Source organism: Erithacus rubecula (assembly GCF_903797595.1).
Source record: "Erithacus rubecula genome assembly, chromosome: 2".
Lineage (NCBI taxonomy): Eukaryota > Metazoa > Chordata > Aves > Passeriformes > Muscicapidae > Erithacus > Erithacus rubecula.
Window position 1 is genome coordinate 5719985 of NC_136685.1, and position 27189 is coordinate 5747173.

General features: G+C 41.3%; 1 protein-coding gene across 1 annotated transcript in view; it reads left to right on the forward strand.

Annotated features, from left to right (window-relative positions):
• Window positions 1-270: 270 nt before the first annotated feature.
• Window positions 271-27189, forward strand: part of CD2AP (CD2 associated protein) — a 75014-nt gene continuing 48095 nt past the window's right edge. Inside the window, exons 1-2 of the mRNA XM_079298435.1 lie at window positions 271-542; window positions 21242-21402. Of these exons, the coding sequence (XP_079154561.1) occupies window positions 539-542; window positions 21242-21402 (165 nt within the window). The 5' untranslated portion in view covers window positions 271-538. The remainder of the gene's footprint in view (window positions 543-21241; window positions 21403-27189) is intronic.

Consider the following 27189-nt stretch of genomic DNA (forward strand, 5'->3'; position numbering starts at 1 on the left):
GGGGATGTGAGGGGGATGATGAAGGGGCTGTGAGGAGGCTGATTGGGGAGTGATGAGGGAGCTGTGAGTGGGTTATGAGGGAGGGCTTTGATGAGGGCGGTGATGAGAGGCGGGCTGGGGGCTGACGAGGCGTTGAACCAGGGGAGCCATGAGGGTGTGGCGAGGGGGCGGAGCGGGGGCGGAGCGAGCCATGAGGGGCGGGCCCGGGGGCGGGGCGAGCTCCCCACGCGGGGCGGGGCCGATGCGGTGACGTCACCCCCGCCTGGCAACGGCGTGGGGGCGGTGGCGGCGCGCGGCTCTCGCGGGACTTGGCGCCCCCCGCCGTGGGCGGGGCGGAGCCGCCGGTGCCCGAGCTCGGCTGAGCGGCAGCGGGAGCGGCGGGACGGGACGGGCGAGCGGCCCCTCTGCCCCGGGCCGCCCGCGGCTCGGAGCCGCCCCTTCCACGCCCGTAGCGCCACGGATGGAGCCGCAGTGCCCGGCTTGAGCGCGTCGGCGGGACCCGGAGCCGCTCCGCCGAGCCTGGGCGGGCGGGCGCAGCATGGGTGAGCGCGGCGGGGAGGGCGACGGGACCGGCTCCCTCTTCCCGCTTCCTCGGGGGCGCCTTCGCCGCCCTTTGTCTGAGGGGAGGGCGCGGGGCCCGGGGCAGCCCCGAGGAGCCGGGCGGGAGCGCTGCCGGTACGCGGGGCCGGTGGAGGGGCTGCCGGGCCGGCGGCGCGGCAGGTGCTCGGTGAGCGCTCCCCCTGCGGGGGGCTGCGGAGGGGCCCCGGCCGGGAGGGACCGCGGGGGTTCCGTGGGTTTCTGTGGGGAGGGCGAGGTGTACAGCAGTGCCCGGTGCTGCTTGGAGGGAGTGGCTTGGTGGAGCATAAAAGTTTTTATGGTCAAATCCTGCCCTTTCGCCTTTTTTTTTTTTTTTTTTTTTTTTTTTTCCTCACGTCAGTTTGAGCTGCGCCTTCACCTATTTCTCCACCAAGGCGACAAGCACTCACTGTATTTTAAAAAAAGCGAGTGTAGAGCCCCTGGGAGTGTTCCTGTGTTCAGGATGTGCCGGTTCAGGTTCACACTGGGTCTGGTTTTTAATGCGAGCATTGTCATAGGGAAATATCAACGAGTCACTCACACACCACTCCTGAGAGCCCTCTTTGCTTATAGCGACTTCCCCTTTATAGACTTTGGACCTCAGTGGGGTCCAGAGCGGTGCTTGGGTCATTTTGCCAGTCTGGTACCTGCGCCCTGCCCTGCTGTGTGCTCTGCACTCGAGGGTGTGTGCAGGTGGCAGTGCCTTCTGTGCCCGCTGTGCAAACACGCCCTGTCAGAACGAGAGTAAAGCTTTTAAAGTGGAAGGGTGCTGCCTGGGTTTTGGATGGCTTTTCTGCCTCCTCGTTGTGCATGATGATGAAGAAGTGCACGGTGTGCAGATCAAACGTGCAGTTAGTGAAGTGAGAAGCACTGCTCCTGGCTGGTGTTCTGCTGATTATCAAGATCTGCTTTCAGTGTGTTCATCTCAGTGGAAGTTGTCATACGGGGTCAAAGCACGCTTAAAATGAAATCTGAAAATATAAAATGAAATCAGCGTTTTAAATTTGGTAGAAACCAAACATCTCATTTTTCGATGCTTTTTGTTATTATTTAGAATAGGTAAGACTTGCTCCTCATTTATTTTTGGGCAGCATTCTTTTATTTGCAAGTGAGAAATGTCTGCCCAGGTCATTATAGTGGCCTGTTATGGTAGTTCCTAAAGCAGAAAGTCTTAGTGTGCTAATTAAACCTATTGAGCTCAGGCTGAAATGCTGAAATGAGCAATACCTCTGGATTGACATATGGTAGGTTTGAGTTATTGAAATCCTTAGTGTGCTCAATTAATATAGTTAGGAACACTCTGTTAGGGCTTAGTCCAGTTCATGATTGTATATGATTATTCTGTTACATGGTTTCTTGTATTTTTGTCCTTAATTCTGCTTTTCTAAAGGAAATCCTCTTCTGAAGACCATAATGAGCATATTATTACTGTTCCAGATATGACTGAACTGAGTGTGTGCACACACTGTCAAGTGTTGCTGTTGTGTGGGTTATTTATTACCATAACAATTGGTGTGTATGTGCAGTTACAGAGCAGTTCCTGCCAGAATGATGGCCAAGCTCTAGAAAGGATTGTATGATAATCCCAGAGACTTGCTCTGAAGGTGTTGTTTAATCAGATTTCTAAGTATTTCATTCATGTGGTCAAAAGTACAGTAAAACATCACTAAAAATAAGAGTGGAAAAAGAAGTAACTACAGCTTGCTTTGCACTCACTGTAATTAGTAGTTGCCTCACAATTTACCTTGAGAAGTCATTAGTTGATTATTTTATTACTGGCGTCATGGTAGAGCTGTCTTTTGATAAGAGATTCTTTTATGTCAGCTTGTGGAAGGGATTTTACATGGAAGAGGGGAGTGCTGAGGTATCCTTGACAAACTCAAGGCTTTTTGAGATTTATGAAGTAAGAACAGCCAATATGACTCTGGAGGAGCCAAAAGGAGAAGGGCAGAAATACACAATGCCTTGGAAACAAATTCTTTCATGTTCTTCTGGTAGCTGGAAATGAATGTTTCAAGAGCACGTGTCATTTAGGCATCTGAAGGATGGGGGGGTGTGATCAGAGGTGATGCACACAACACCATATAAAGTTATTGGTAATGTCCAGTGACACTCTTGAGCTCTGTCATTATAATTCTCTTCCTTCTGCACTGGATTAATCATGTGTGTATGACTCTAGAAACAGCTTGACAAACAGATTAAAGGGAAGAAAATGTATTCAGATGTTATAGGTGGAAAAGACTATTTAATTGATTGTCTTTTGCTGTCTTGGTTTGACATTAACTTGGAGAGATTAGCTTCCAGCTAATTGTCAAATGGCTTTATAGCTAAGAAGGAAATATTGCAGTAGCAGCTGATAAATTGCTACAGTGGAACACTGCAATCCACTGAATGTCAGTATCTTCTTAGCTATATGTATCTTTTTTATTTCCAGAAATTTGTGCAGACTTTGATTTGTTGTTCCTATGGTTAGTATATCTGAATTTACTATGTGTGATCTTCAGAAAAAATATAATTTTGGAGTACTTTAAGAAGCCAGGTACATTTCTTCATTGCCAAGTATAAATATATTTGGTCTACAGAGTAAGTTCACTGAACATTAAATTTGTGTGAAGCCTTTTGCTAATTTCATGTTAGCGACAAAAAACAATCTAGAACATTTTTGTAAGCAGACTTTATACTTTTAACATATTGTGGTGAGAGTGACAGTTTAAGTATTCACCAGTAGTATTCCAAGAACCTGTTAGAACATTTCTTCAGGATTTGTTCTTCAATTCAAAAACAAACAATAAACCCACACAGAACAACCCCCACCAAAAATCTACTCCATACACCCCCAAGCAGATGGGATAGGATAGATGAGGAATCTTGCTGCTGGTATTTTTACCAAGAAATATGTAAGATGGGATGTACAGTTGAGCTTCAGTCTGACTTTATTGTAGAGTAAAATGACAATCAGAAATTCAAGTTGTTAAACCCTTCTGTACTCAGGTACTTGATGAGCCTGATGTTGACCAACTGTACTTGTGGTGATCAGCCAAGTGATTTTTATTACTGTTTTATTGCAGACAAAAACCTAAGGGAGGGTGATGTAAAATTGACTTCCAGAAGAGATATGTGTCTAAGCTAGTGGGAAACCAAAATACAGTAACTGAGAAGAGTTAGTGCACCCTGACTTTGGGTCAAACCAGAGAGGAAATCCTGTCAAAAGATGCTAGACATTCTGTCAGCTCAGCTCTGGCCTTTTTTGTTTTTTGTTATTTTTGCCCAAGAATGTAAGAACTGCTGTGCTGAGAGTCCTTACTGTGGAGACAGGTAGGGAGGAAAAGGATATGGAAAGCAGGTTTATTGTGGAAAGTTTTTTTCCTTTTTTTTTTTTTCCCCTTTTAATTAAAACCCCTAGTGTGGCAGTTAGTGATTTATGAACTTTTTCAGAGGTGTTTGTGGTTTCACCAGATCTTTTTTTATAGATAGCTCGAGTCTGTGGCTGTCCATCACTAAGGGGCTCAAAAAAACCCTGTGGTTTTTGCCAACCACCAATGTCTGTGACAATGGGAGTCCCTCTTTAACATCTGTGGGAATGTGTGGGGCAAATATGTCCTTTCAGTGTGAGGTTTTTTTGCCCTAAAACTTCTCCTTGTTCTGCCAGACTCCTTTGTATTTTTGAGAAATGGTGGGTGATTGTTTGATGGCTTCATATGGGGAAGTCTCTCTACATCTACTTTTGTCATGTGCCAGTCATTCCAGGTGCTGGTCACCTTTGCTGGATAGTTATTTTAGTACTGATCGAGTTTCCAATCTTGTTGAAAAAAGTTTCTCATGTTATTCAAGAGGTAACTTCATGTAGGGGTGTAATTACATTTATTGCCTTGATTTCTTTTGTTTTTCTAGCAGTTCTTAAGAGCTTTAGTTTCAGCTGGGTATGACCTTGCCCTTGAATTATCCTCACCTTCGCTGGCTTTCTCCATTGTCTGTCTGTGCTTGTTTTTTTTTTTTTTTCCTTTGTGGGTTTTTGTTGCATAAACACAGGAAATGTGTGGTTGGGCAGCTGTGCTGTCTGGGGCTGAGTGAGGTGGCTGCCTGATCTGTCCCACTCTGGCTGTCACAGCTCTGCTCTTCCCATTCATTTTGCTTCCCTGGAGATGCTGTCACATATGACTGCTGGTCTGATAGTTCCTTAACATGGCTTGATAAAAATGATTTCTTAGGAAAGAACAGCAGTAAAGATGCTTAAAGTGACTAAAATCATCTTGACAGAAGTGGTGAGTCAATCAGGTGAAATTTGTTGCTAGTGGGTCTGGAGTGTAGCAATTTCTATCAGCTGTGATTTCTACCTGGGCACTTAAAATGTGTCTCTGGGCCTTGACTGGGGTTTAACCTTTTTTTTTTTTTTTTTTTTGTTTTTACTCTGAGTTGTGATTGTGCTAATTATCTAAAATGTGCCCACTGTTCAGTGGGGTGGTGAGAAAGAGATTTCCCCAGTGCTGTGGTGGTGGAAGCACAACCCTGCTTGAGCATCACCCATCATCCTGGTGCACTGGTGACAGCAGGAGTGAAGCACTAAAACTGCCTTTCCAGTTACCTCTTTCCTAATGTTAATAAGTGTCCTTTTACCATAAATTATTCCCTGTTTCCTAACATAAGCTTCAGACTTTATCTCACCAGCACTGCTGTTTTCTTTCTCTAATGCCAACAGTTTTTGGGTGAGATTGTGTTTTACTTCACTAATACCATATAGAATTGACTTTCTACATATACAATCAATATTAAATACTTTTCAGAAATATTGAACAAAGAAAAGGATGCATTGTAGATATTTTTGAACAGAAATTTAAGTCTTCCCACTGCCAGAGTCCTAAATCAGACTGAAGGAAAAAATCACAGTATGTGTCTGTCTGCCAGATGAGTTAAATCTTTCCACTTTCAGGGTGATGTACACTGTAGAGAGTATAATATGAGGTAATTTAGAATATTAAGTTCACTTTTCTTAAAGGAGTATTTATTGCCTATAATATGCTCATGACTCTGAGGTTGGCTCAGTTCATCAGAGCCAAGGTTATGAGTTTAGTCCCTGTATGGACCATTTATTTAAGAGTTGGACTTAATGATCCTTGTGTGTCCCTTCCAACTCAGAACATTCTGTGAAATCTGTATTACACCAGGATTGCTTACAGCAGAATAAATGAGGATATAATATTTTGAATAATTAAAAAATGAAGCATTTTCCTTTAATTTCAGCAGTTTACTAATTGCTGACCTGTGGTGTTGTAGATGAGGACTGCAGTTGCTCTCCACTTAGTGCTGAAGAGCTTTGTGATTGCAAATTGAGTTTAAATTTGACATTGTTGTTAAAGAAACTCAAAGTGAATGTTACTGCTTTCATTGTTTTAACTAGATAAAGTGTTGCTTTAAATTATTTAAATGGCTTAAGATTACTGTTCTTTAACGGTGAGTAAATCACTGTAAACATACTTTTTGTCATTAGAGGCAAATGGTTTTGGAATTAAGCAGTGCTAGGCAATGCCATTATTTTTGCTTCTGCAGCAGCTGTGAATAGATTTTTGTGGATGGGAGTTATTAATGATTTTTACTTTAATTTTAAATAAGGCAATTTTGCTAGAGTTCCTGGAAACTTGCCTGACTTACTATTTAAAGAAGACTTTAAAGTCATCAGTTTCTGCCTCTTTGATAAAATTACTGAGTGGTCAGCCTTTGTCAAATGTTTTTGGCTCTGGATATAGTTTCATCTTTTTAAACTGACACTTAAGTTAAGCCTGAGCCTTTGCTTACCTCTGGCTAATGAGCATTGTCCTCTTCCCTTGCTTGTATGAAGTAGATAATCTGAAACTTTCCTGCCTTCCTGAATCAGTTTTCAGCCAGTCTGGCTGTCCAAAAACTGAGACTGAGCTCATGGCTGCAGGAGAGTGAGGATGCTGACACTTCTATCAGCTGCAGCACACTTACATCAGTGTCAGCTTTTTTTTATCCCTCCCAATCCATTTTAAGCCAACGAAATATTCCTTTTAAACTACCTCTGATTTGCAATTTTTTTTAGTCATTTAATAATACCTTTAAAGAGAAAATAGTTTCTAAACAGCTAGAACCTGTTAATGAGATGTCTTTTGTATTTCTGTAGGTGCTGGTTTTGTTTGTTCTCAATAAAGTTTGTCTTGAGAAAAGGACTGAGCACAGTATGTAAAAATAAGCATCTGTTATTCTGTATCCCGATTTTCTGCAGTTGGGCTGGACTTGCAACATTTCTATCACTTAAATGGTTTTATGGAGTTTGGCTTCTTTAGCACTATCATAAGCCAGTAAATATAAGATTAAGTGGAATAAGCCTGCCTGAAACTTCAGGTAAATCATATTGCTCTTTGTACTCATTATAACATCTAAATGTTTCTGTCAGGGAAGTTATTAATTGCTAGAACAAACTGCCAGGAGAATTCTAAAGCCATTTTGTCTTGGTATGTTCAATCCCTGGCTAATGCAGATATCAGTGTATTCTTCAATCTCCCCTTTTGGCAGGTTTAGTGATCATGTGTCCATACAATGATCTAGTTCAAGACACTGGCCAGGGTTGAATCCAGCTGGAAGAGAACCAGCTGGCTGGTTTGGCAGCAAACTAGACTGACACACCCTGGAGCAGCACAACTGTGAGACCAGTGCAGGGGAAGAGGTGGTGAAATGAGGATGAGTACAGAGAGACCATGCAGGGTCACTGCTTTAGCTTCAGATTGCTGCAGCCACTGTAAAACTCTGGTCTCTGTAAGCAGCTAAAGCTGTCGTTCCTGAAAAGCAGAGCTGACTATTTCCCTTTCCAAAGAGGTTAAGTGAAGAAATATTCTTTTGTTAAGAGACTTTGGTGCAAGACTTGACAAAAGGGCTGTTTGTTTAAAACCTCAGTGTCCCAAACAGCACTTTGTGCTGTGTTCAGCTGAGTTGGTGCCTTTGTGAATCCAGGTGGAATGAGATGCTGTGCTGCAAGTGGGGCAGTGGAAGTGCTGAGGTGAGCAAAGCTTTTGAAGTTGTGAGGATAAAAGCAAATATGTTAATCCCATGCTCTCATGGGTATGGTAGATAAGGAGGCAGCAGATTTTCTTGGAAAGTGCAAACAGCAGAATGTAACCTTTTAATTAAGGATAAATTATCAGGAACTGTGCTGTTTTGCTCTTGAAAATCAAATACAGAGCTTCCTTTGCCTGATCCACGGGTTACTGAAAATACAGCACAGGGAAGGAGAGTATCTGTGAGGTGGGAGATTATTACACTGACACATTCACATTATAAAAAACCTAAATATAACAAGGCCTGCTTTTACAGACCACCAGTAGCTGAATAAGGATGTGGTGCAAGGAAGTAGAGAAATTGGAAACTATCTCAGTTGACACCCTTTGCAGCTTGAGGAGAGCTTGAAGGCATTTCTTGCATCATTGTGTGCTATAGGGCTAAACATATAAATTAACAGAGTGGGGTTGGAAAGTAAAAGCACAATTAAGACTACATAAAATCGCTTCCTCTGATTTTCATGTTCTCATCACCTTCCTAGATGCTTATTTTGTGGAAAAAGTTTGCTCTTTCAGTCCTAGTGTTTCATCCTTACTGAGACAGACCTATAAGGTACATGTATGGATTGTAATGTAAATAGCTTCTAATATATAGGTTGAAAAAACACTTCCCTGGTAGATAACTAGTAACAGAAAGTCTCAGGCTGGATGAACAGCAGATGAAATAAAGCTGTTTATGAAACAGGAGGTGTGCTGTCAGTACAATAAGACACAGTCTGTCATCTCCATGCAGCAAGGAGCCTCTCCTGATTTCCCATCAGCACAGAGTTGCTGGATCCTGCTGTTCACTGCTGTATCCTGGTTTTTTAGTTCTTAGCTGTGACTGGAGTGGTAAATCCTGACCTTGGTGTTGGAAAAAGTCAAGGTTGTATTGCTGACTCTTCTCTTGTGATTTCACTTTTGTTGTGTGTATTAGCTGGGTCCCCAGGATTATACCTGTAGTTGTGAATATGTGGGAACAGTCAAGAGTATTTCCTTTGTGTTTCTGAAATCCAAACGACTCCTTCAAGTGACTGTGCTGAGAGCAGCAGAGGTGAGGGTTGGCTTTCCATGAACTTGCCTCGGGTGCTTTGTCTCCTGATGGCAGCCACTGCTATCCCTTGCCCCAGACTGCTTTTCATAAACTCCTGTAAGGCCTCTGATCCCTTCTCAAATTCTTCAAATACCAATTGTGGTGTTATTATCAATTAGCTCTGCAAGACACAGCACATGCTCTAACTGCTTTCAAGCTGTGTATTTGGTGATCAGCCAGCCATCGGGTTAGAAGGGTAAATGTTGGGAAGTCCTGAAGTCTTTTCCTCAGGAAGGAATGAGATTTGAGTGCTTCAGTGCTGACTCTGCAAAAAAACCTAAAAACAAAAGATGTACTGCTCATATTTTAGAGATGCTGCTCATCTGGCATGTTTCAGCCAAATGGGTGTACAGGGGAAGAATTACTGGGAGTGAAGCAGGAGGACAGGCAGGTAGGGATGCTCACAATAATGCTGATTTCTTCAAATGCTCAAGATTATGACCAGGTACCTAAAAAAAGTCCACAGTGAGTGGGGTGGGGGGTGATTGATGAGCTGCAATAATCAACTACCTTATTGTCTGCCAGGGGGCACGAGCAGGATAGTAATCAGCAGGTCATGGGAAGTGAGTGTCCCCTACTCCCTGGCACTCACAGGATTGTCTCTAAAATACTGTGTCCCCTTTTGCTCCTCCCTCCCCTCAAAGTCAGCAGGAATGTCACTGAACTAAAGTTGAAGATGTCTGGGGGGCTGGTGCATATGGTGTGCAGCAAGTGGCTGTGCCTGGAGAACAGCACAACCTACTCTCCTTGGAGGCACAGTGCACAATTGTGAACTAATACCTGCAAGTTAGGAGAGTGGTAATTCCTACTGAATATAATGTGGAAAAAATATGAGAATTCAGTATCAAAAGAGGTGCTTGGGGAGGCTGTTTTATCTCCATTCTTTCAAGACTTTCAAGACTTCTAAAATTTAACTGGACAAAGCCTTGAGCAGCCTGATTTGAGATTAACCTTGCTCTGACCAGTTTGGAGTAAGTAGCCTCCAGAGGTCCTTTCAAATCCTATTTTCCTGTGATTGGAAGCATTGCAAGCCATGCAGATTGAAATAATGATCTTAATAAGAATTACTTGAATCCTTCTAAATACATGTGGAAATAGATATTTGAAAGACTTGATCCCTGAACTTTTAGAACACAATTGACCTAATGAAACAATTTTGCCTCCTTTAAAACTGTCTGAGATTGTAGTGTGCCCTTGAGCATTTACTGTTTTCACTGGCTTTTGTAAAAATCCATTTCATAAGGATTTCTTTCTGTGCTTTTTCATCAGAAGTTCAGTTTATTGTCTTGACTAAAATGTCCACACTAAAAAATAAATTAACTTTGTCACAATTAGTATGCCCTGACAGCATGGAGTCAGATACAAACACTTGTTCTTGTTGTAATGCTAAGCATATTTTGTGGTTTTTGCAAGATTCCAATCTGGGATCATTCAGACTCTTGCATCATGTCTGTTTTCACAGATGAAGGGAACACTTTGTGCATGCTCTGAATTATGCTTTTAAGTTCCTGTAAATATATTTCAAAGCTAGACTCTTGCTTTGTTTGCACAAGTACTAATTGTCATTCAGAATTAGGGATGTGCCAAATTGTAGGCTGTCTGTCAAAGCATTTCTGCATTTCTTTGGAGTGTAAAAGGAGTTTTCATTTAAACCCGAAAGGCTTTCAGAGATTTTCTTGTTTTCATAACTCTTGAATTCATAACCTGAGGCTATGATCATGATGTCCTTTTTGGTTAGGAGAATCCTGAAATAAAATATCTGCAGGAGGAGCTGAAGCTTTTGTAGTTGTGTGGAGTCCTCTTAGAAGAAAAGAAACTTCAAATACAGTTTTTTGTTTTTCGGGGAAATGACTTTGTAAAAAGATTTCTCAGATAAGCAACAGAATCTTTAGCTTCAAACTTATTTTTGTGAGCTAATTATCTGGTGAAGGCTTTATGGGGACACCTATAAATAGGGTGTTGACCTCAAGGTACTTTCACTGCTGATTTGTTGCTTTGGATTTGAACAAAATATAAATGAGGTATGATTCTTTTGTTCTTCAGTGCTTTTTGGCATGACTTTGTTTCAGCAGAATTTGTAATTTGGTGTTTTGTGACTCACCTTGAATGTTTTGCCAAATAGATGTTATAAAATTAACTTAAGGGAAGGAATGGAGGAAGAGGCATACATCTATATATAGAACAATGTCTGAGTCATGGCTTCAGAAAATGTGGTATTTTTTTTTTTCATACATTTCCCTGTGCCCTCAAAGATTCCTGGTTTTCTCTGCAATGTGAATTAGTAGCATTTTTTCACTTCTGCTCGTGGAGGCATTTCTGCCTTTCCTGCAGGTGTCACCTCTCATTTCCAGGCTGGTTTCTTGCTCTGAGATCTGCTCAGGCTGAGGGAAATAGCAAGTAGCACAAACCATCACTTTCTGTTTTGTGTCACTTGTGAAATATTTTGACCTTTTAAAAAGTATTAAATACCTGGATGTGGTTGTGATTTTATTCTAATATTTCCCATTTCTAGTCTTCTGCTGTAAATGGAAGAACCCAGCATTTTGAAGTGAGAGGGCAAATGAAATCCAAAATTGTAACGTTTATTAAATTTATGACTGAGTTTAAGACAAGTATTTCTGATAATACTGGAGGAGATGTGATGGGATACTTCTAGAGTTGATAAATCTGCAGTGAGGTATCCCTAAAACATTTTTCTTCCCATCTAGCTGGCAGTGGTGACTTATCATCTACAGCATACAGTTGTAAAATTATAAGGGTGTGTGTGAAGACAATTTGCTTTAGTAAGTGAAAATTGACAAACATTGAATTTTCAACTGTGTTTTATCTTATACACTGTTAAGCACTATAATGCACTCCAGAAAATTACAGGAGCTTGGAGTTGGAAAATGAGGCATATGTGGTTTGTGTCTCTCAGGGCAGGCTGTTGGCCAGGGTTTCTGCTATACTGTTCAGTTTCCTTCTCTTGCTAATTGCACCTGAGCCAGCACAAGAACTGATGTTTGAAGTGATGGTTGTTAGAACGTAATGAGTTTCTCATTAGTTGAAATAATTTGATGAGAAAAACCTACATTTTAAACTGTTTTCAGCTGTTCATTTTCCTAATAATTTCAGGCATTCTTACTGGTCTGTAAAATTCAACACAAACTTTTTATTAAGAATGCATGGTGAGTCATATCTTGGAGAATGCACCATTGCCTTACCCAATCCAGAAATGCCAGGCGGATCCAGGGCAGCTCCAGATGGACGAGTTCTGTGCTGACAGAACCAAGTCTCCTGGCTTTAGACTGTCTCAAGGGTACACTGCTATTTTTGTTTTCATTTTTCTATATTTTAGGCAAGCTATGAGTGTAGAGGAATTGTTGCTTTAAGCAGAAAATATTTGTGCTAGAACTGGGTGATGCAGCACGGAGCAAACCACAAAAGGAGTAAGGAAAAATAGCAGATACTGCAGGGTGGACAAAAGAAGGAAAAAGAAACTATTCAAGTTGCCTCGTCACAGGCTGCTCAGAGAAGCTGCAGATGTTTCATTCCTGGAAGTATTCAAGGCCAGGCTGGATGGGGCTTGGAGCAGCTGGGTCTAGTGGAAGGTGTCCCTGCCTATGGATGATCTTTAAAGGTCCATTCCAACCCAAGCTCTCCTGTGATTCATGGACAAATATCTTTTATGATTTTTTTTGTTGTAGACCATACAAATAAATAAACAAATCCCTGTCATTAGCATGTTCTTTTTGAGAGACATCCTGTAACTTTCGCTGATTTCTTATAGTCCACAAGATCTCTCATATCTCTCACTGAAGTTTTTTACTTACACTTTGATTTAATCTTTACAGCTGACAGGAAATTCTGCAGAAGTTAGCCAAACTGAAATTAGTTTCAACCACTAAACACTTCTCCCAAAAATACCTTCTCACTGCTATGCCACTGACATGAGTCACAAACTCTCAGACAGTGCAGTCCCCAGGCAGCCCCAGGTGCTGTCTAACCACCCTCGGCAGCAGGAGTTCCATCCTGAGGTCTAACCTAAATTTCCCCTCTGTCACTTTAAACCAGTGCTCCATCCTGTCATTACAGACCTTGGGAAAAAGTATATACTGCAATGGTGCAATAAGGTAGCTGTTATCATTAGAAAGCACAAAATGTGGTGAGACCCCATACTTCAGGAAAATAACAGAACTGCCTTTGTGCCAGCTTGTTCCTTCCTCTCTTGCAGTGATAGCTTTTGTTCCCTTTAAGCTCATAGTACTTAGTCAACATGGGAAGCTGTTGGCCCTCAGGTGTGGGGAAGCAAAGTTGCTGTCTTTGTAGCAGTTTAAAATACTCTCAATGTAAACACTGGAGAATACTTACTAAGTTTTTAACAGATCTTTTAAACCATCACATATCCAACAGCTTTTGGTAGTGACTTGAGATAGTTAAGATAAATTATTCCAGAAGAATTATATATTTTTTTGATAACAGTGAAATGATTTTTTTGATTGAGAAGACTGATATTAAAATTCCTGAGTTTTTTTGCCATCTGATAGAGGAATGGGAGCTGCAGCTGAAAGACTGAGTTGTTTGGGCACAGTGCTTTGTCCTGGGGTACATCAGGCACTGCAGCATTGCCAGGGAGGGGATTGTCCTGCTCTGCTCTGTGCTGGGGTGGCCTCACCTTGAATATTGTGCAGTTGTGGACACCACTGTGTAAAAGAGATACTAAAGCACTGGAGAGTATCCAAAGGAGGGCAGCCAAGATGGTGCAGGCTCTGGAGAGGAAATCTATATGAGGTCATTTGGCCTGTTCAGCCTGGAGAAAGATGGGAGACCTTATAGTGGTCTAGAGCTTCCTCATGGAGTGAAGAGGGAGGGCAGACATGGATCTCTGCTCTGTGGAGCCAGAATGGCCTGAAGTTGTGTCAGGGAAGTTTTAGGTTGGATATTAGAAAAACTTTTATTTCTGCCCCCAGAGGGTGGCTGGGCACTGGAGCAGGCTCCCCAGGGAAGGGGTCTCAGCACCAGCCTGACAGAGCTCAAGAAGTGTTTGGGCATCACCCTTGGGCACAGGGTGTTGTTGTGACTCCTGGGGATGCTGCTGTGCAGGGCCAGGAGCTGGACTCAGTGATCCCTGTGGCTCCCTTCCAGCTCAGCATATTCTGTGATTAATTTGATGTTGGCTCAGATGGGGACTGGTGCTCTGACTGGTCAGCCCATGTGCTGAGGAAGTGAAAAGGGGCTTGTTGGGAATTTAGCCTGACTGCAGCAGTGTCTGATTGCCCTCACCCATCTAATGCTGCTTTGAACCTGCTGACCCTTCTGAGATGGGGTGTGTTGAAGAGAGAGTCAGCTCATACTCACTTCAGCATGAAGTTGCTTTAAACAAGAAAACCCTCAGGCATCCAAACTGAGTCCCCAGTGGGTGACAGCAGGGTGTTTGTGGTATTTCCAGAGACTGGGTGGACATAGCTGAGCTAGTTTTGTGTAGAATCAGCTGGGTCCAACACTGTGTGTTTGTATGTGTTGGAATAATCTTTAGTGCTTGAAAGGACTGTTTGCTTGCCTAGCAACCTGAACTAATAAATTGTACAGATTTAGATTCTGTGTCTTTGAAATAATCCATGACTGGAATAAACAGTTTACAGCAAATTGGGAATTAGTTGTGTATGCTTAAAAGAAAATGTACACAGAATGACATGAAAATATTTTTATTTCATATACATTGTGTTGTATTGTTATAAACTAATGAAATAATTCTCATGGCTCTGGGTATTTTGCTTAAAATAAGACCATAAGTCAATATTTGCATAAATGAGGTCAGCATGGTGTTAAACTGCAGAGAGCCTCCTCTGCCACATCCCCTCCTTGTGGCAACAGAGTTTGCTTGGCTGGCACACGGGACTGAAGCTTCAGGAGCAGGAGGAGGTGTGACTGCTTTGGCACAGAGCTGTTTGGCCAGGCTGGAGCTGGCTCCCTTGGGAGGAGGCACAGGTAGAAATGGCTCTGCCATGTGTCACTGCCCAGGAGGCACCTGACCTCCTTCTGAGCTACTGTGAGGGGAAACATCTCACTGGTGGTGTTTAATGCTTGCAGTAGCCCTTGTGATGCAACTGCTGGCGAGTTCCTCCACGTGGAAGGTGAATGTGATGGCTCTGCATGGCTCAGCTCAGTGAAATGTCTGCTCTTCATGTGGTGTGGCTGAAAACTAGTGACTGTACTGTTAAATATGTGTGGACTGCATGGTCTCCATTAGCTAATTACATTTGTTCAGTTTCTTAATAGCATGGAACTGCATCCTTACCATCAGAGTTGACAGGAATCCAGTGGCCTTGTAACAATAATGTTTATGTCTGGATGTGGTTTCATGGCAGATACTGGCTTTGAGCAAAGTAGCAAGTGGTGAGGGGCAATATGAGTGTATGTACAGGGGAAAATTGCTGGGTGAGGGACCATATTCAGATTTCAAGTTTTGGACATTTTATATCATTGTAGTTTTAGTCTTGTCCCACGGACACAGTGCCTGTTAAAGATGAATGTGCATTAGGTGCATTCCTGAATATAGTTTCAGTGAAAATTCCAGATTACTTTGAGACTGTTCCATGCTGAACTGGACCACCAGAAAGGAGGGTGGTTTGGAGCTTCACTGAGCAATGTGCTCCTGATCTGGGCTGTAACAGGGATACAGGGGTTGATCTGAGTTGACCCTGCAGTGAGACATCTTAAGTAGATAAACTTGCAGAAAGTTGCAAGAAACAGGCTTTCTCTTGGGTTGTTTTCTGTATCTGACTCACCAGTATTGTAAATAGCTGCTAATTTAAACAGAGACCAGGGGGAAGGGGCTGGTGAATGCACACAGAAGAAAGCATGGGGTCACAACATCCTTAGGTTAAGATGTCTTGGAAAAACAACTCTTTGGGTTTCTCAACTTTCTGTTGGTGATGTAGCTTTATATGACACCATGAGAAGGAAGTAGGCAAATACTGAATGTTTCCATCTGCTCAAGGTTCAGTCTCTTGACTGCTTCTCAGTTGGAAGGTTATTGGGGTGTGAAAGAAAGGGAAGGACTTTTGCCCAAGACCAGTGCTCAGAGTGGTTTCCCTGATAGTGGGAGAGGTGAGGCATTTCCCTACTCAGATTGAGGAAGAGCAAACCTACATCTGTATCCCAAAGGAATGCTTGGATCTTTGGGGAACTGGTTATTCTGGTCATTTGTAAGCAGGAGTGCCAAGCCTGGAGGAAGGCTGGCTGCAGAGCAGTGGGAGCTCCTGTCCAGCAGAGATTTGTCTTTGATACCCAAACCCTGGTGCTCTCCTTGTGCATGTGTCTTTACAGCAGAGCTTTGGAGACAAAACCCACAGTTTTGGGAGCAGAAATTAGAATTTTAAGGGCAATGGGAAGTCTGTCAGGCCTTTCTATTTAAACATCTGGGTTGTCATCAGTGACTCAGGTCAGGGTGACAGGAAATTATATGGTATTGAAGTGGAAAGAAAACATTCTTGTAACCACTATTTATGTTTAACACTTACAGAGGTGTTTTCATTGTTCAGCATTTAAACACCTGAGCTACTCTTTCAGTTTAAAGTCTGTCTTAAGTGGCTGAACATATACTATTATATTAATATTAAACCAGTGGAATTCCTATAGCTCTTAAATGATAGAGATGTTTTTGTCAGAAAGCAGTTGGAAGGATCATTCTCCTAAAGTTCAGCACCTGATTTTGAAAGAGCTGTGAAGAAAAGTATGGTAGTTAAAAGAGTAAGATTGTGTCCTCTGTGGTCTTTTTTTCTAGTGTAAACTTAGTCTGCTATAAAATGAAATAGTTTTGTAACTCTTCACTTTGTAATTCATACATAATAACAAATTCATTAGGCTTTCTTTTATAGGAGACTGAACTTTGGATGTTTAATGTGATAAATGTACAAGTGGAAATAACAGTACTTATGAAGTTTGTTTTAGGCATCTAGCAACTGTCTGTTGTGATAAATTGGAAAAAGCAAAAGCTCAGTTTCTAAGGTAACTGCAGTTCTGCTGGCAAGGTACTTCTGGAGGTCACACGACTTTCCAGGGCTATTGTTCCAATAAATGACTTTGAACTGGCCTGAAACCTGCCTGAAGAGACCTTTATGGAGTACTGCAGCAATTCTTGCTGCTTCCCTTTGGACTCTGTCCCTCCTGGCCTGCAACAAGTTTCAGCAAGGCTTCCCAGTATATGCAAGGATTTCAGCTATCTGATAAATCCCTCTTCCCTCTTACAAAAAAAAAAAAAAAAAAAAAAAAAAAAAAAAAAAAAAGTGTGAGCTATTAAAGTGTTTTTTTAATGGGATTTATTTTAAATCTGGTTTTTGTCTTTTTTTGGCTACTATAGAACCCAGCTACTGCTGGGTTCTGACAGCATTGTTATACCCCAAACAATGTACCAAGAATGTGAAATGGTGCTCTTTGCTGGATGAGTGTCTGTTTCTGTTGAAGACACAGGCATACTGGAGTTTTGATATATTTTCTGCTCTTCCTTGATTTATGTTTTGATTTCTGTTTGAGGGCTACCAGAGGCTCTTAGTTACCTCTAATAGGCAACTTTGGAGAGAGCCTGAGTAGCTGAAGGCATCCTTTGTTTAAAATCAGAGAAGATGGGTATAATGTGGCCATGCTTGTAGGGAGACTTGGCCTCTGCCTTGGCACTGGGGTGGGGTTGGCAGAAGAGCTGGTTGTGTAAGGTTTGGACAAGTGGGGAGTCCAGCTGTGCCAGCAGTGATTGAATGCCTGGTGCAGGCAGTGTTGCTGTCTTGGCTGACAGTGGGAGCTATTTTGTCAAAGAGGTGTTAGGTAGGACACTTTGTGCTGTGGGGATAATGTAGTCTGTAGCTGCTGACTGGCTTTGATGTGTTTGATCTGTTTATCACAGAATCAGTCAGGTTGGAAGAGACCTCTGAGATCATCAAATCCAACCTATGACCAAACACTGTCATGTCAAGCAGACCATGGCACTAAGTGCCACATCCAGTGCTCCCTTAAACACCTCCCTGGGCTGTCCATTCCAATATTTCATCACTCTTTTCACCCTTTAGTGAAGAATTTCTTCCTAATGTCCAACCTATTTTTTTCATTCTTGTTTTGTTAGCGAGGTTGTCATCTTATTAAAAAGCAGGAGCTGGGCAGACCCCCTCCCACAGAGCCACCCTCCTCCAAAGATGTCCAGTCAATTTTTTTAATAGCTCTATTGATTTTAATCAGTTAATTGCCCCTGAAAATGGGTCAGAACATTCAAAAAACGCCATCTGGAAGGTTTCCTGAATGAGTTGGAAAGCTGTCATGGCTGGATGACAGAGTGTGTTTATATATGTTTAAGTGGCATTTGTTTGGTTTAATTTTGTCCCACTGCCTCTTGTGTTTTCATTGGGCACTGCTTGGTCTTTTCCACACCCTGATTCATGAGATATCTCTGAGACTTTTCCCAGATTTTTCAGCCTTTCCTTGTATGCAGATATTCTGAAAACTCAGGAGAAAGTTGTCTGTCCCTTTCAGGTGAACTTTGGTGTTTCTGGATGTGCTGGAAAAGCACAGTAACCTTGCAGTGTTCCTGCTTAAGCCTTGAGACTATTTTTCATTTGAGACTTGATTGTTACAGACTTTAAGCTACAGATAATTGATCTGAGTGGGGTTTGAAACAGAGAAAGCTGTGTAAAAAGCAGAGGGAGATAAGAGAGGTGGGTTTGATAGCTTGTGTTGCTGAGGATTTCTGCTGCACCTTCTACCAGTTGAGAATTTTTTAAAAAAGTTTTGACCAGCTTGTATTACTGGAGTCCACCTTACTGCTGACTGATTGCAGTGTATCTGTTCTTGAGTAAAGCTTTTATGTGAGGACCTGATGCATTCAGAGCTAGTACAAGCATTAAGTATAATCATTAAACTAATGTAATTTCTAGTTAGTGTTATTATAAGGAGTTGTGATTCCTTAAAAACATTTTCTGTCATCGCTGGACTCTGTTTTTACTTGGGTAAATATTATACTTTAGGATGTTTTAGAGATATATTTAATCTGGACTGGGAGGAGAGAGGTCTCTTGCCCATCACCTGGATGATTCAACTAGTGTTACTTGCTAATATTGAAAAGCAAAACTTCTAAGTGTTCTTCTTGAGGACCACGTAGTAGCAAGATATGGAATATGTAGCTCCTTGCTGTTGCTCTCCCATCATATGAAAAAAAAATCTATGGGATTAAACTATTTTAACATTCCTCATGATCCCTTCTCCCTTTACAGATGAGGCAACAGAATTCACATCTGGTTTGTATCCATGACAGTGAGGGTGTCTTTGGGTACCACTGATAAAACAAGAGGAAATTCAGCACCTAAATTTCAGGTGTAAGAAGCTGATGTCTGTTTACTGCTATTTGGAGCATAAAGACACGTGGATGATGACTGGGAGGTTGTTCAGGTTCTCTATTTCTTGTTGGCATGACCAAGTTCATGTTTTATAGTCTGGAAAGGTGACCAAATGAATGTGCTGTGTATTTCAAACACAAATACAGAAATGTTCTCCCAAGGTAATAAATAAGTTTTCAATAGAATTGGTTCATGTTGACACAGTGTGGGTGTGATTATCTACTGCTGCTGTGGAAAAAGGACCAGGTGTTTGGCAATTCAAGCCACTGCTGTGAGCATTTGTCACGAGTGACACTCTGTTGTGATCCATTTTCCATGTTTAGCTTTGTAAAGCTGTAGTGTAGTATATTGAAATATAGTGTGTATATTGAAATATGCTACCTGCTAATGTGCTTCAAAACAGTGTGTCATGAGAGAAATACGTGGCATGGATATTTCTTACATTTTTCTGCATGTGTAGGTTTCCAGAATGGCTGGGTTGAGTTGGTTGGAAGGTGATGTTTTCATTTCCAGACTCTTAGGTGATGAATGGCTGTTGTCTTTATGATTTGTGACTGCCAGAATTTCCTGTATGTTTGGCAATATTTTATGTCAGCCACTCAAGAGACAATTCCATGCAGAAGCAAGACAGAACTACTCTGCTTGCTGCAGGCAATAATGGGGGAATATGATGCTTTGAAACAAGCTTAGAAGAGTACATTTGGCAGAAATAAATGTCTGCAGTAGAAAAAGTGTGTGCTAGAAGTTCCAGGTGCATATCACAGGCAGGTAACTCTGGTGGTGACTTGTGTTAAGAAGCAAGAAAATTTTTTTTTTTTTGTTAAAGGAAGGAAACAAAACTAAGTCTTCACATTTATGTCACTGGTTCCTTTGTCAACAAGTGCATTCAGAAAGTAGTTTGCCAGACATGTAATTCAAGCATCTCTTGCATTCATGGCACCATCAGGTAGTTCTGTTTTTTAATAAGGGTTTTCTGGCTTCATCCATAGGCAGCAGAGGGATAAAGGCTTAATTACAATAACTGCAGCTGCACTTGTGATTAAAACTGTTCACAGATTGGAATGACACATTGGTTTAATGCAGCTGTAAGTTCAGTGACAAGGAAATAATGCTTCTTCCCATTTGATTCCTTCATTTTTTAATGAATTGTTTGGTATTATTATGCACTGATAAAATAAATTTACCTGGGAAAAACCTTCTACAACCATTCAGCATTTATGTCTTTTAAACTTGTTGTGCTCTTATGCATTGTGATCTGCAGAGGAGAGGGAGGTTTCAGTGAGGACAGTATTTTAACATTTGGCAGTGCCTGGATATTTGACTGAATTTGAGTGAGAGGGAAGATTATTTGATTGCTGGAGGTTTGTGAAAATTTCAGGCAAGAACAGAATTTCTTGATGAACAAATGGGTGTTTTATTGCCCAAGAAGCCTTAAGCTGTCAGTGAGCAACTTTGATGGATCTTGTGCAACAGATGGAGAAGTGTGTGTATACACTGCTGTGCTCCTCTGAGTAAACTTAATTGTATCAAAAGTAGAGCTCACTTGCTATTCTACTTCATGCAAACCAAATGACTCTGAAGGAAGGTGCTTTTTACATATTTGCAATTTAAGCTGTATGATATTGTCCATCATACACCTCCTGGCTGTATTGCATTTCTTGGCTCAAACCTGCAGAAATTCTCTGTGTGCAGCAATTAGTTTTTTGCAGACATAGTAGTAGGCTCAAGTATGAGAATTAACAAAGCATTGCAAGTATGTACCATACACACAACCTCTGATTCTTGGCCCCATATGAGCACTGAGTAAGAAGTACTTGCCCTGTGGGCAGTGATTCATAATTGGTAAATCTTCAGCTGGAACTTGGTGGGGAAAAAAATCATTGCAAGCAATTCCTTCCACCAGACATGAACAAAAACCTATCCACCACCACCAAAATATGGCCTGGTGTCATATTCCTAAATTTCCTTTATCCTAATAGGGGGCTAACCAGTTGTTTCTTCCTCTCAAAAATACATGGGATTGTCACAGTTCACAAATGAGCATTGCTGTGAGGGAAATGTTTGTTGTCAGCAGTCATTTTTAGGTTTGCATTTTGAATGTGCATGGTTTTCAAGTTGCATTTCCCAGTCTGGATTGTATTCATTATACATTTTTTTTTCTTTTTTAGTGGACTATATTGTGGAATATGACTATGATGCAGTGCATGATGATGAGTTAACAATCCGAGTTGGGGAAATCATCAGGAATGTGAAAAAACTGGAAGAAGAAGGATGGTTGGAAGGGGAGTTAAATGGCAGAAGGGGCATGTTCCCTGACAATTTTGTGAAGGTGAGTTTTCTGCATTGACTTGATTTTACTGTCATGGTGTGGCTGGGTCATTGTTACTGAAGTGGCTGCAATACACAACAGTTGTATTTCTAGCAGGATGATCTTTTGTTTTTTTAATGTGAAGACATTCAAGGTCCTGACATTTTTAAAATATGCTTTTGAAGATTTTTTTAATTTAAGCTTGCTGTCTATTCTTATTTAAACATTTCTTTTGATTTGTACTCTTCCATTATGTGTTCTGTGTCACTCTTGACTTCTGCAGTGCACCAAGTTGTCTGTAGCCATGGTTACCTGCTTTAGTGGGATGAATATAAAAAGACCCCTAAATCTACCCCTTCCAGTCATAAGAAAGTTGGGAAAGTGGGGTCACAGCTCAGTCAGCTCATCTGTCATGAAAAACTGCATCCTCAGGCTGTGCTGATGTGGGTTCTTCAGGGATCAAGCTGCTTTATTTGAAGGGGGAATTCTGCTTCACCCTGGACTCTGCTGCTGGCACTGCATTTTTCGTGACTCTGCAAACTCCTTGGTGTAACACTTCCATATAGTCCAAATGAATGTAGATACTCCTTGTCTCTTTTGAAGTGAAATTAATTCTTTGCAAACCAGAACTATCTGGTGTATCTTACTGTGATACTTCCATGTTGTAAAACCTAAGGGGATACTGGTCCAGTGCTATAAGGGTCTCTTACCAAGGGAAAGTTTGTACAAGTGCTTTTCACTTGTCTAACATTTTCAGGTTGTTGGTAGTTTAGTTCAAAGTAATTTTTGGGTTTTGAGTCTTGTATAAATAGTAATTTGACCTCAAGTGGTGCTTTGATGATTATTGTGCTGATGTTCTTAATTAGCTCTCAAGTGCTGTGTAGGAAGAAAGCATCAGACTCAGCTCTATGCTGGTTTGTGTGTCATCAGTTTGTCCTGCTGAAGAGCAAAGCTGGATGTGACATGTTTCTGTGTTAATCACCATACTTGTTGGGTGTTTTCTTGCCTTCTGCAGCTCTGGCTTTTAGAAACTTTGTTTAAAATTATTTCCATCCTGGCATCTCAGCTGCAGGTATTTTTAACTTTCCAGCTGTTCATATGTGGATGGCATGGCTGGATGTCCTGAATTGCAGGGTACAGTCAGTTTTCAAGAAGGTGTAGGGGTTTGGAGAAGTACAAAGGAAGTTGTGCAGAAGAAAATTATCACTTTTGTTTCATGACAACAGGGGTAACTTGCCTTCCTGGTGCAGGAGCTGAGTGCAGTTATGGAGCTGATCTTGGGAACTTTTCTTCAAGATGGTATGTTTAGGCTGCAGTGGTGAGATCATGGGAAGGCATTAATTGTTAGAGAGGTGAAAGTTGTGTGTTTTCTTCATGGTCAATTTGATTATAGTTTCTTTGTAAAAGTTAATTTACAGGTAGTGGTAGTTTGAGAGGCTATTTCTGGAAAAGCTGTTGCAAAAAAGTGTTTTGGTGGTGGTTTCTTTTTATTCTTTTTCCTTTTTTGGTGCCTCCTCCTAAACCATTCTCATTTGCTGCTGTAGTAGGTTGTTGGATCATGCTGCAGGATCTGTGGGATGCTACTTTGACCAGACTGTTGCAAGTACCAAGCCTCAGCAATAAACTCAAATGCCCCTTCTTGTCCTGGTTGCTGTTAACACCTGCAAGGTGTGGGTGACCTGTTGGAGGGAGGTGGAAATGAGCTCAAACAGGGCTGGACTTTGGCCTTGTGAATGAGGAAAGTCCCTTGAGAAATGGATTTATTTGTTTGCTGCTGACAGCAACCACTGCCTCTGGGAGTGGTAAGAACAGTGAGGATGCTGACAAGGGATGAATATTGCTGACTTCTCATGACCCACATGAAAGGTATGGAGCACAGAAGTCTGAAAGAAGACAGAAATGTGGTCAAAGAGCACAAATTCCTGTGGACAGTCCTACCTGTTGCACCAAATTTTACATACATGGTTGCAAAAATCTGGTGCAGTACTTAAATATTTATTACTTCCTGAAAGGATCATCTTACTCTCCTGTTATGAATATAATTTCATGCAGTAAATGAGGATCTGACCTGAATGCATTATGTGGTTTAATTTGTGGTGGCTTTTTGGTGACATATGTATACACAGTGGTTTGTTAAGAATTGAGCTGTGGCCAGGATATAGTCTCTCCATGCTGACTATGGATGGTAAATTATGATTTGTGCTGATCTGGAAATGATTAAAATTTGAAGTTGAAAGAGCATGTGTTATCCATTGGATTTGCCATCGTGTGTGAAATATAAAAGCATAATGAATATGACAGATTAAAGTGAGTGAAGATAAACATGTTTTCTTTTTCAAATGTTAGATGTTATTAGAGAAGATAAATTGTTTTTTAAAAAAGAAATAAAAGCCTTTGATTTTCATCAACTGGAAGAGAATTGGGAGGAAGGTTCTCATTCTAGCTAGTTTGTTTTTGCTAATTTTGTTAGTTTGTCCCCTCTTCATCCTGTGTGAGGGATGAGGGCAGGAAAAGAGCTTGTTGCTGTGGTGCCACCTACAAACTGTCCTTGGCTGTTGGGCAGCACAAAGCTGCTTCTTGCCTGTTTGAAGGACAAGCAGAATGTGGACAGGATTATTGCTGCATGCAGCCTGAATGTGTTGGATGCCCCAGATTCAGACTGTATCCTCACTGCTAAAGCAGATCAGTCCCCTTCTCTTCCCTCCTTCTGGTCTCTGCCCATACAGTGGATTTACTGACATTTTATGTCACTTCTCATGCTTTGACAAATGCATCTTTTCTGTTTGAAGTATGACTAAGTGCTGTCAGCTTCATTTTGGGTTGTTAAAGCATGAAATAGGTTTTGGTCATGTCTTCCTTTTATTTCTCAAGTCTTCTAAATATTGCAAAATAATTTTAAATTGTAGTAGTAGGCTTGTTTCATGTAGTGGTAGCAGTTGGGTCTTTGCTGTCAGAAGTGCAGTAGAGGAAGCTGAGACTGTGTTTTTAATTGGGTTAATTTGTTGTACAGTGTGGGTGAGCTGAGCACTATGTGCCTTTGCAACACTGCTATGGAGAAGGGAAGCTTCATGTGGGTACTGGTGTAATGCTGATGCTTGGTATCTTGTAACATCATCTGGTAATTTTTTGATTGGGTTTTGTTGGCTTCTACCCAAGCCTTTTGCATATTGATGGGGAGATCCTGGAGAATGATGAGAGCTTGGTGATGTCTGGTTCCTGGTGCCAGCTGGGACCAGGATGTTTCCTGTGAGCCCACACTTGATGGATTGGCCAGCACTCTGAGATAGTCTGTCCCAAAAGGTGCAGTCCTTGGTGCTGACTTTTACTTGCATCCTTCTGCTTTAAAAGAAGGAGAATAGTAGACTCAGCTGAAGGGAGCCCCATAAAACCTCTGGAACATCCTCAGATACAATTGTTCATTGGGAGGTGTTGTAAAGGTTGGGTGTGTGGGGTGTCCAAAGCAGTCCCGAAACCAGAAGATGGTGGTAAATGTACAGTTGAGTACAAGTAGTTTAAAAAAACTTCAAGCAATTACTACCTACTTGTGAAGCTCATTTCCTTGAATTCACTTTTCAGTGCTGCAGCTTCTTAAAGATGTTCTGCTTGTATTGTAAAGTTGGATTTTGGAATGCACACATTTCCAGTGTTATTAACAAAACCTGGTGTGAAATTCCTGTTTGAATTGTGTGCATATCCTCTTTGAGTGGGGTTGAATTAGAGTTTTTGTTTCTGACATTTGTTATTGCCATTTTTCTGCTTCTTCCTGTATGGGCAATTTAAAATAAGCAGCTTCATAAATTCCTGAAAGGAATTAGCAATGGAACCTAGCAGACTTTTATTGTTTTCTTTGAGAGCAGCTTTTCCTTTCTAAAATTCATCACAGTGAAAAATGTGCACACTTTTATTTTTTTTTTCAGTGTGATTTAGAGCAGTGTAGTAATGCTGTTAGATGGAAGGTTTTTGGAGTTATTAAGGGGTGTGGAATGTGGAACACTTTTTGGTTTTGGGTTGGGTTTTATTTCTGTTTGCTTCTAGACTTTATGTAATATACAGGAACAGTTCTCTGAAAGTAAAGATTAAGAGTCCAGGCCTCCCCTCCTTCAGGAAATTTCCCAGATCTCCCTCTTTGGCCCAATGAGTTCTAACTCCTTTTTTTGAATTTATTTTGACAGGATGGACTAAGATTCATTTTTGTTGATTTATTTGTTCTGAGTAGTTCTGTTCACTCTCCGGACACCTATTGTCTTGATAACTGAAAGTGATGATTTGGTGTTCATCCTTCTGCTTATTTTCTTAGGGTTTTTGTTCCTGCATAGCTGAGAAGTTTTTTTTAAGAGCCAAAGTTCCTTGTTTTATTTCATTTATTGCTATCTTAGTTTTTAAAATAGCTATATTGTGAGTAATAGGCTTTACATGGTAGTAAAACCAGTTTGATCATAAGCTCAAGGCAGTAACTCGGATGAGGGAGGAGCAGTGGATAGATTAATCAGTAGCTAGTTAAGGCAGAGAAGTTTGCCAGGAGGCTCTGGGGACATTCTGATGAGTGAGCTGGACACTTCTCTGAGCAAATTTGGGACATGCAGCTCCTCAGCCTTGGAGCTGGTGCAGGAACAGCTTCCTGCCTGCACAGGTGTGAGCAGCTGCTGCTGCTCTAGCGCCGAGCCTGGATCCTCTCCAGGTTAGCACGTGAACTTTGCTCACTGTGACATTTTTCTTCCTCCCCCTAAATAAAAAAAAAAAAAACCCTGCAACACTGGGCGTGTTCGAGCAAATATGTCCTTGGAAGTGGTAAGCTTGTTTTATTTTCCATATGTTCTTAACATTAAATGTTGTAAACAGACTTTGTGTTTCGGGGGTAGTGGATGGAAACAGCATGAGTTTAAAAGTTGTGCTTGCAATGTGATTTTGAGAGTTTATTTGGTGTGTGGTGTAAATTCTTGGTCTTAGAATTGTTTGCATAATAAAATTACTTGGGGCTGGTTTAACTCATGTCCCCTTCTGTAGTGTAGGGAGACACTTAGGAATTGCAGACAGTGCTTGTGGAAAGAGTTCATTTTTAAAAAGATTATTTGTTTTTAGGTAATTCTTCCTGTTCAACTTCCTGGTCTGTGTGTTTGTAACAAAACACAGCCCAAGCCTCTTTTCTTCCCTTTTCATCACCCCTAGACAAGCACTTTTTAGAGTATTAGCATATCTGACCTACCTTCTTAAGTCTGTCTTTACTGCCTGTCTTGTGTTTTCTCTGGAGGGATGCTGTTCAACACAAGTGTGCTGTGAGCCAGTGGGAGAAGTTTTGGCTGAAAGCTCCTTCAAGCATAACATCTTCCTGAATTCCTTCTCAAACATTGTAAATTGACCTCACCCAGAACTTAAAACAGGAATCATGGAGCTGGGAGAGATCACAGACAAGACAGACTCTTGCAGATTAATTCTAACCTGTGCACAATTAAAAAATGTAGTAACATTAGTTAAAAAGCAGATTAATAAATAAAATTTTAAGCAATGTTTGTAGGTTAAACTATATGCATTTAGTTTGAAGTAAGTAGGATGCATTTAAGGAATAGAATAAAATACCTATTTCCAAAATGTTGATGTCTCCTTTAAGTATTCTGTCCAAAATATTTAAGTATTCTGTCCAACATCTTTGCATCCAGGTAAGGCTTGGAGGAAACAAGATGCACAGCAATTTATCAGTCCTGTTGGTCAAATTACACTTGAGTTTGTACAGCCTTTTCCTTTGCTTTATTACTGTTTTGAAGGAGCTGTCACCACTAGCAGGGAGATGACACTGAGTGCTCAGAGCAGCCC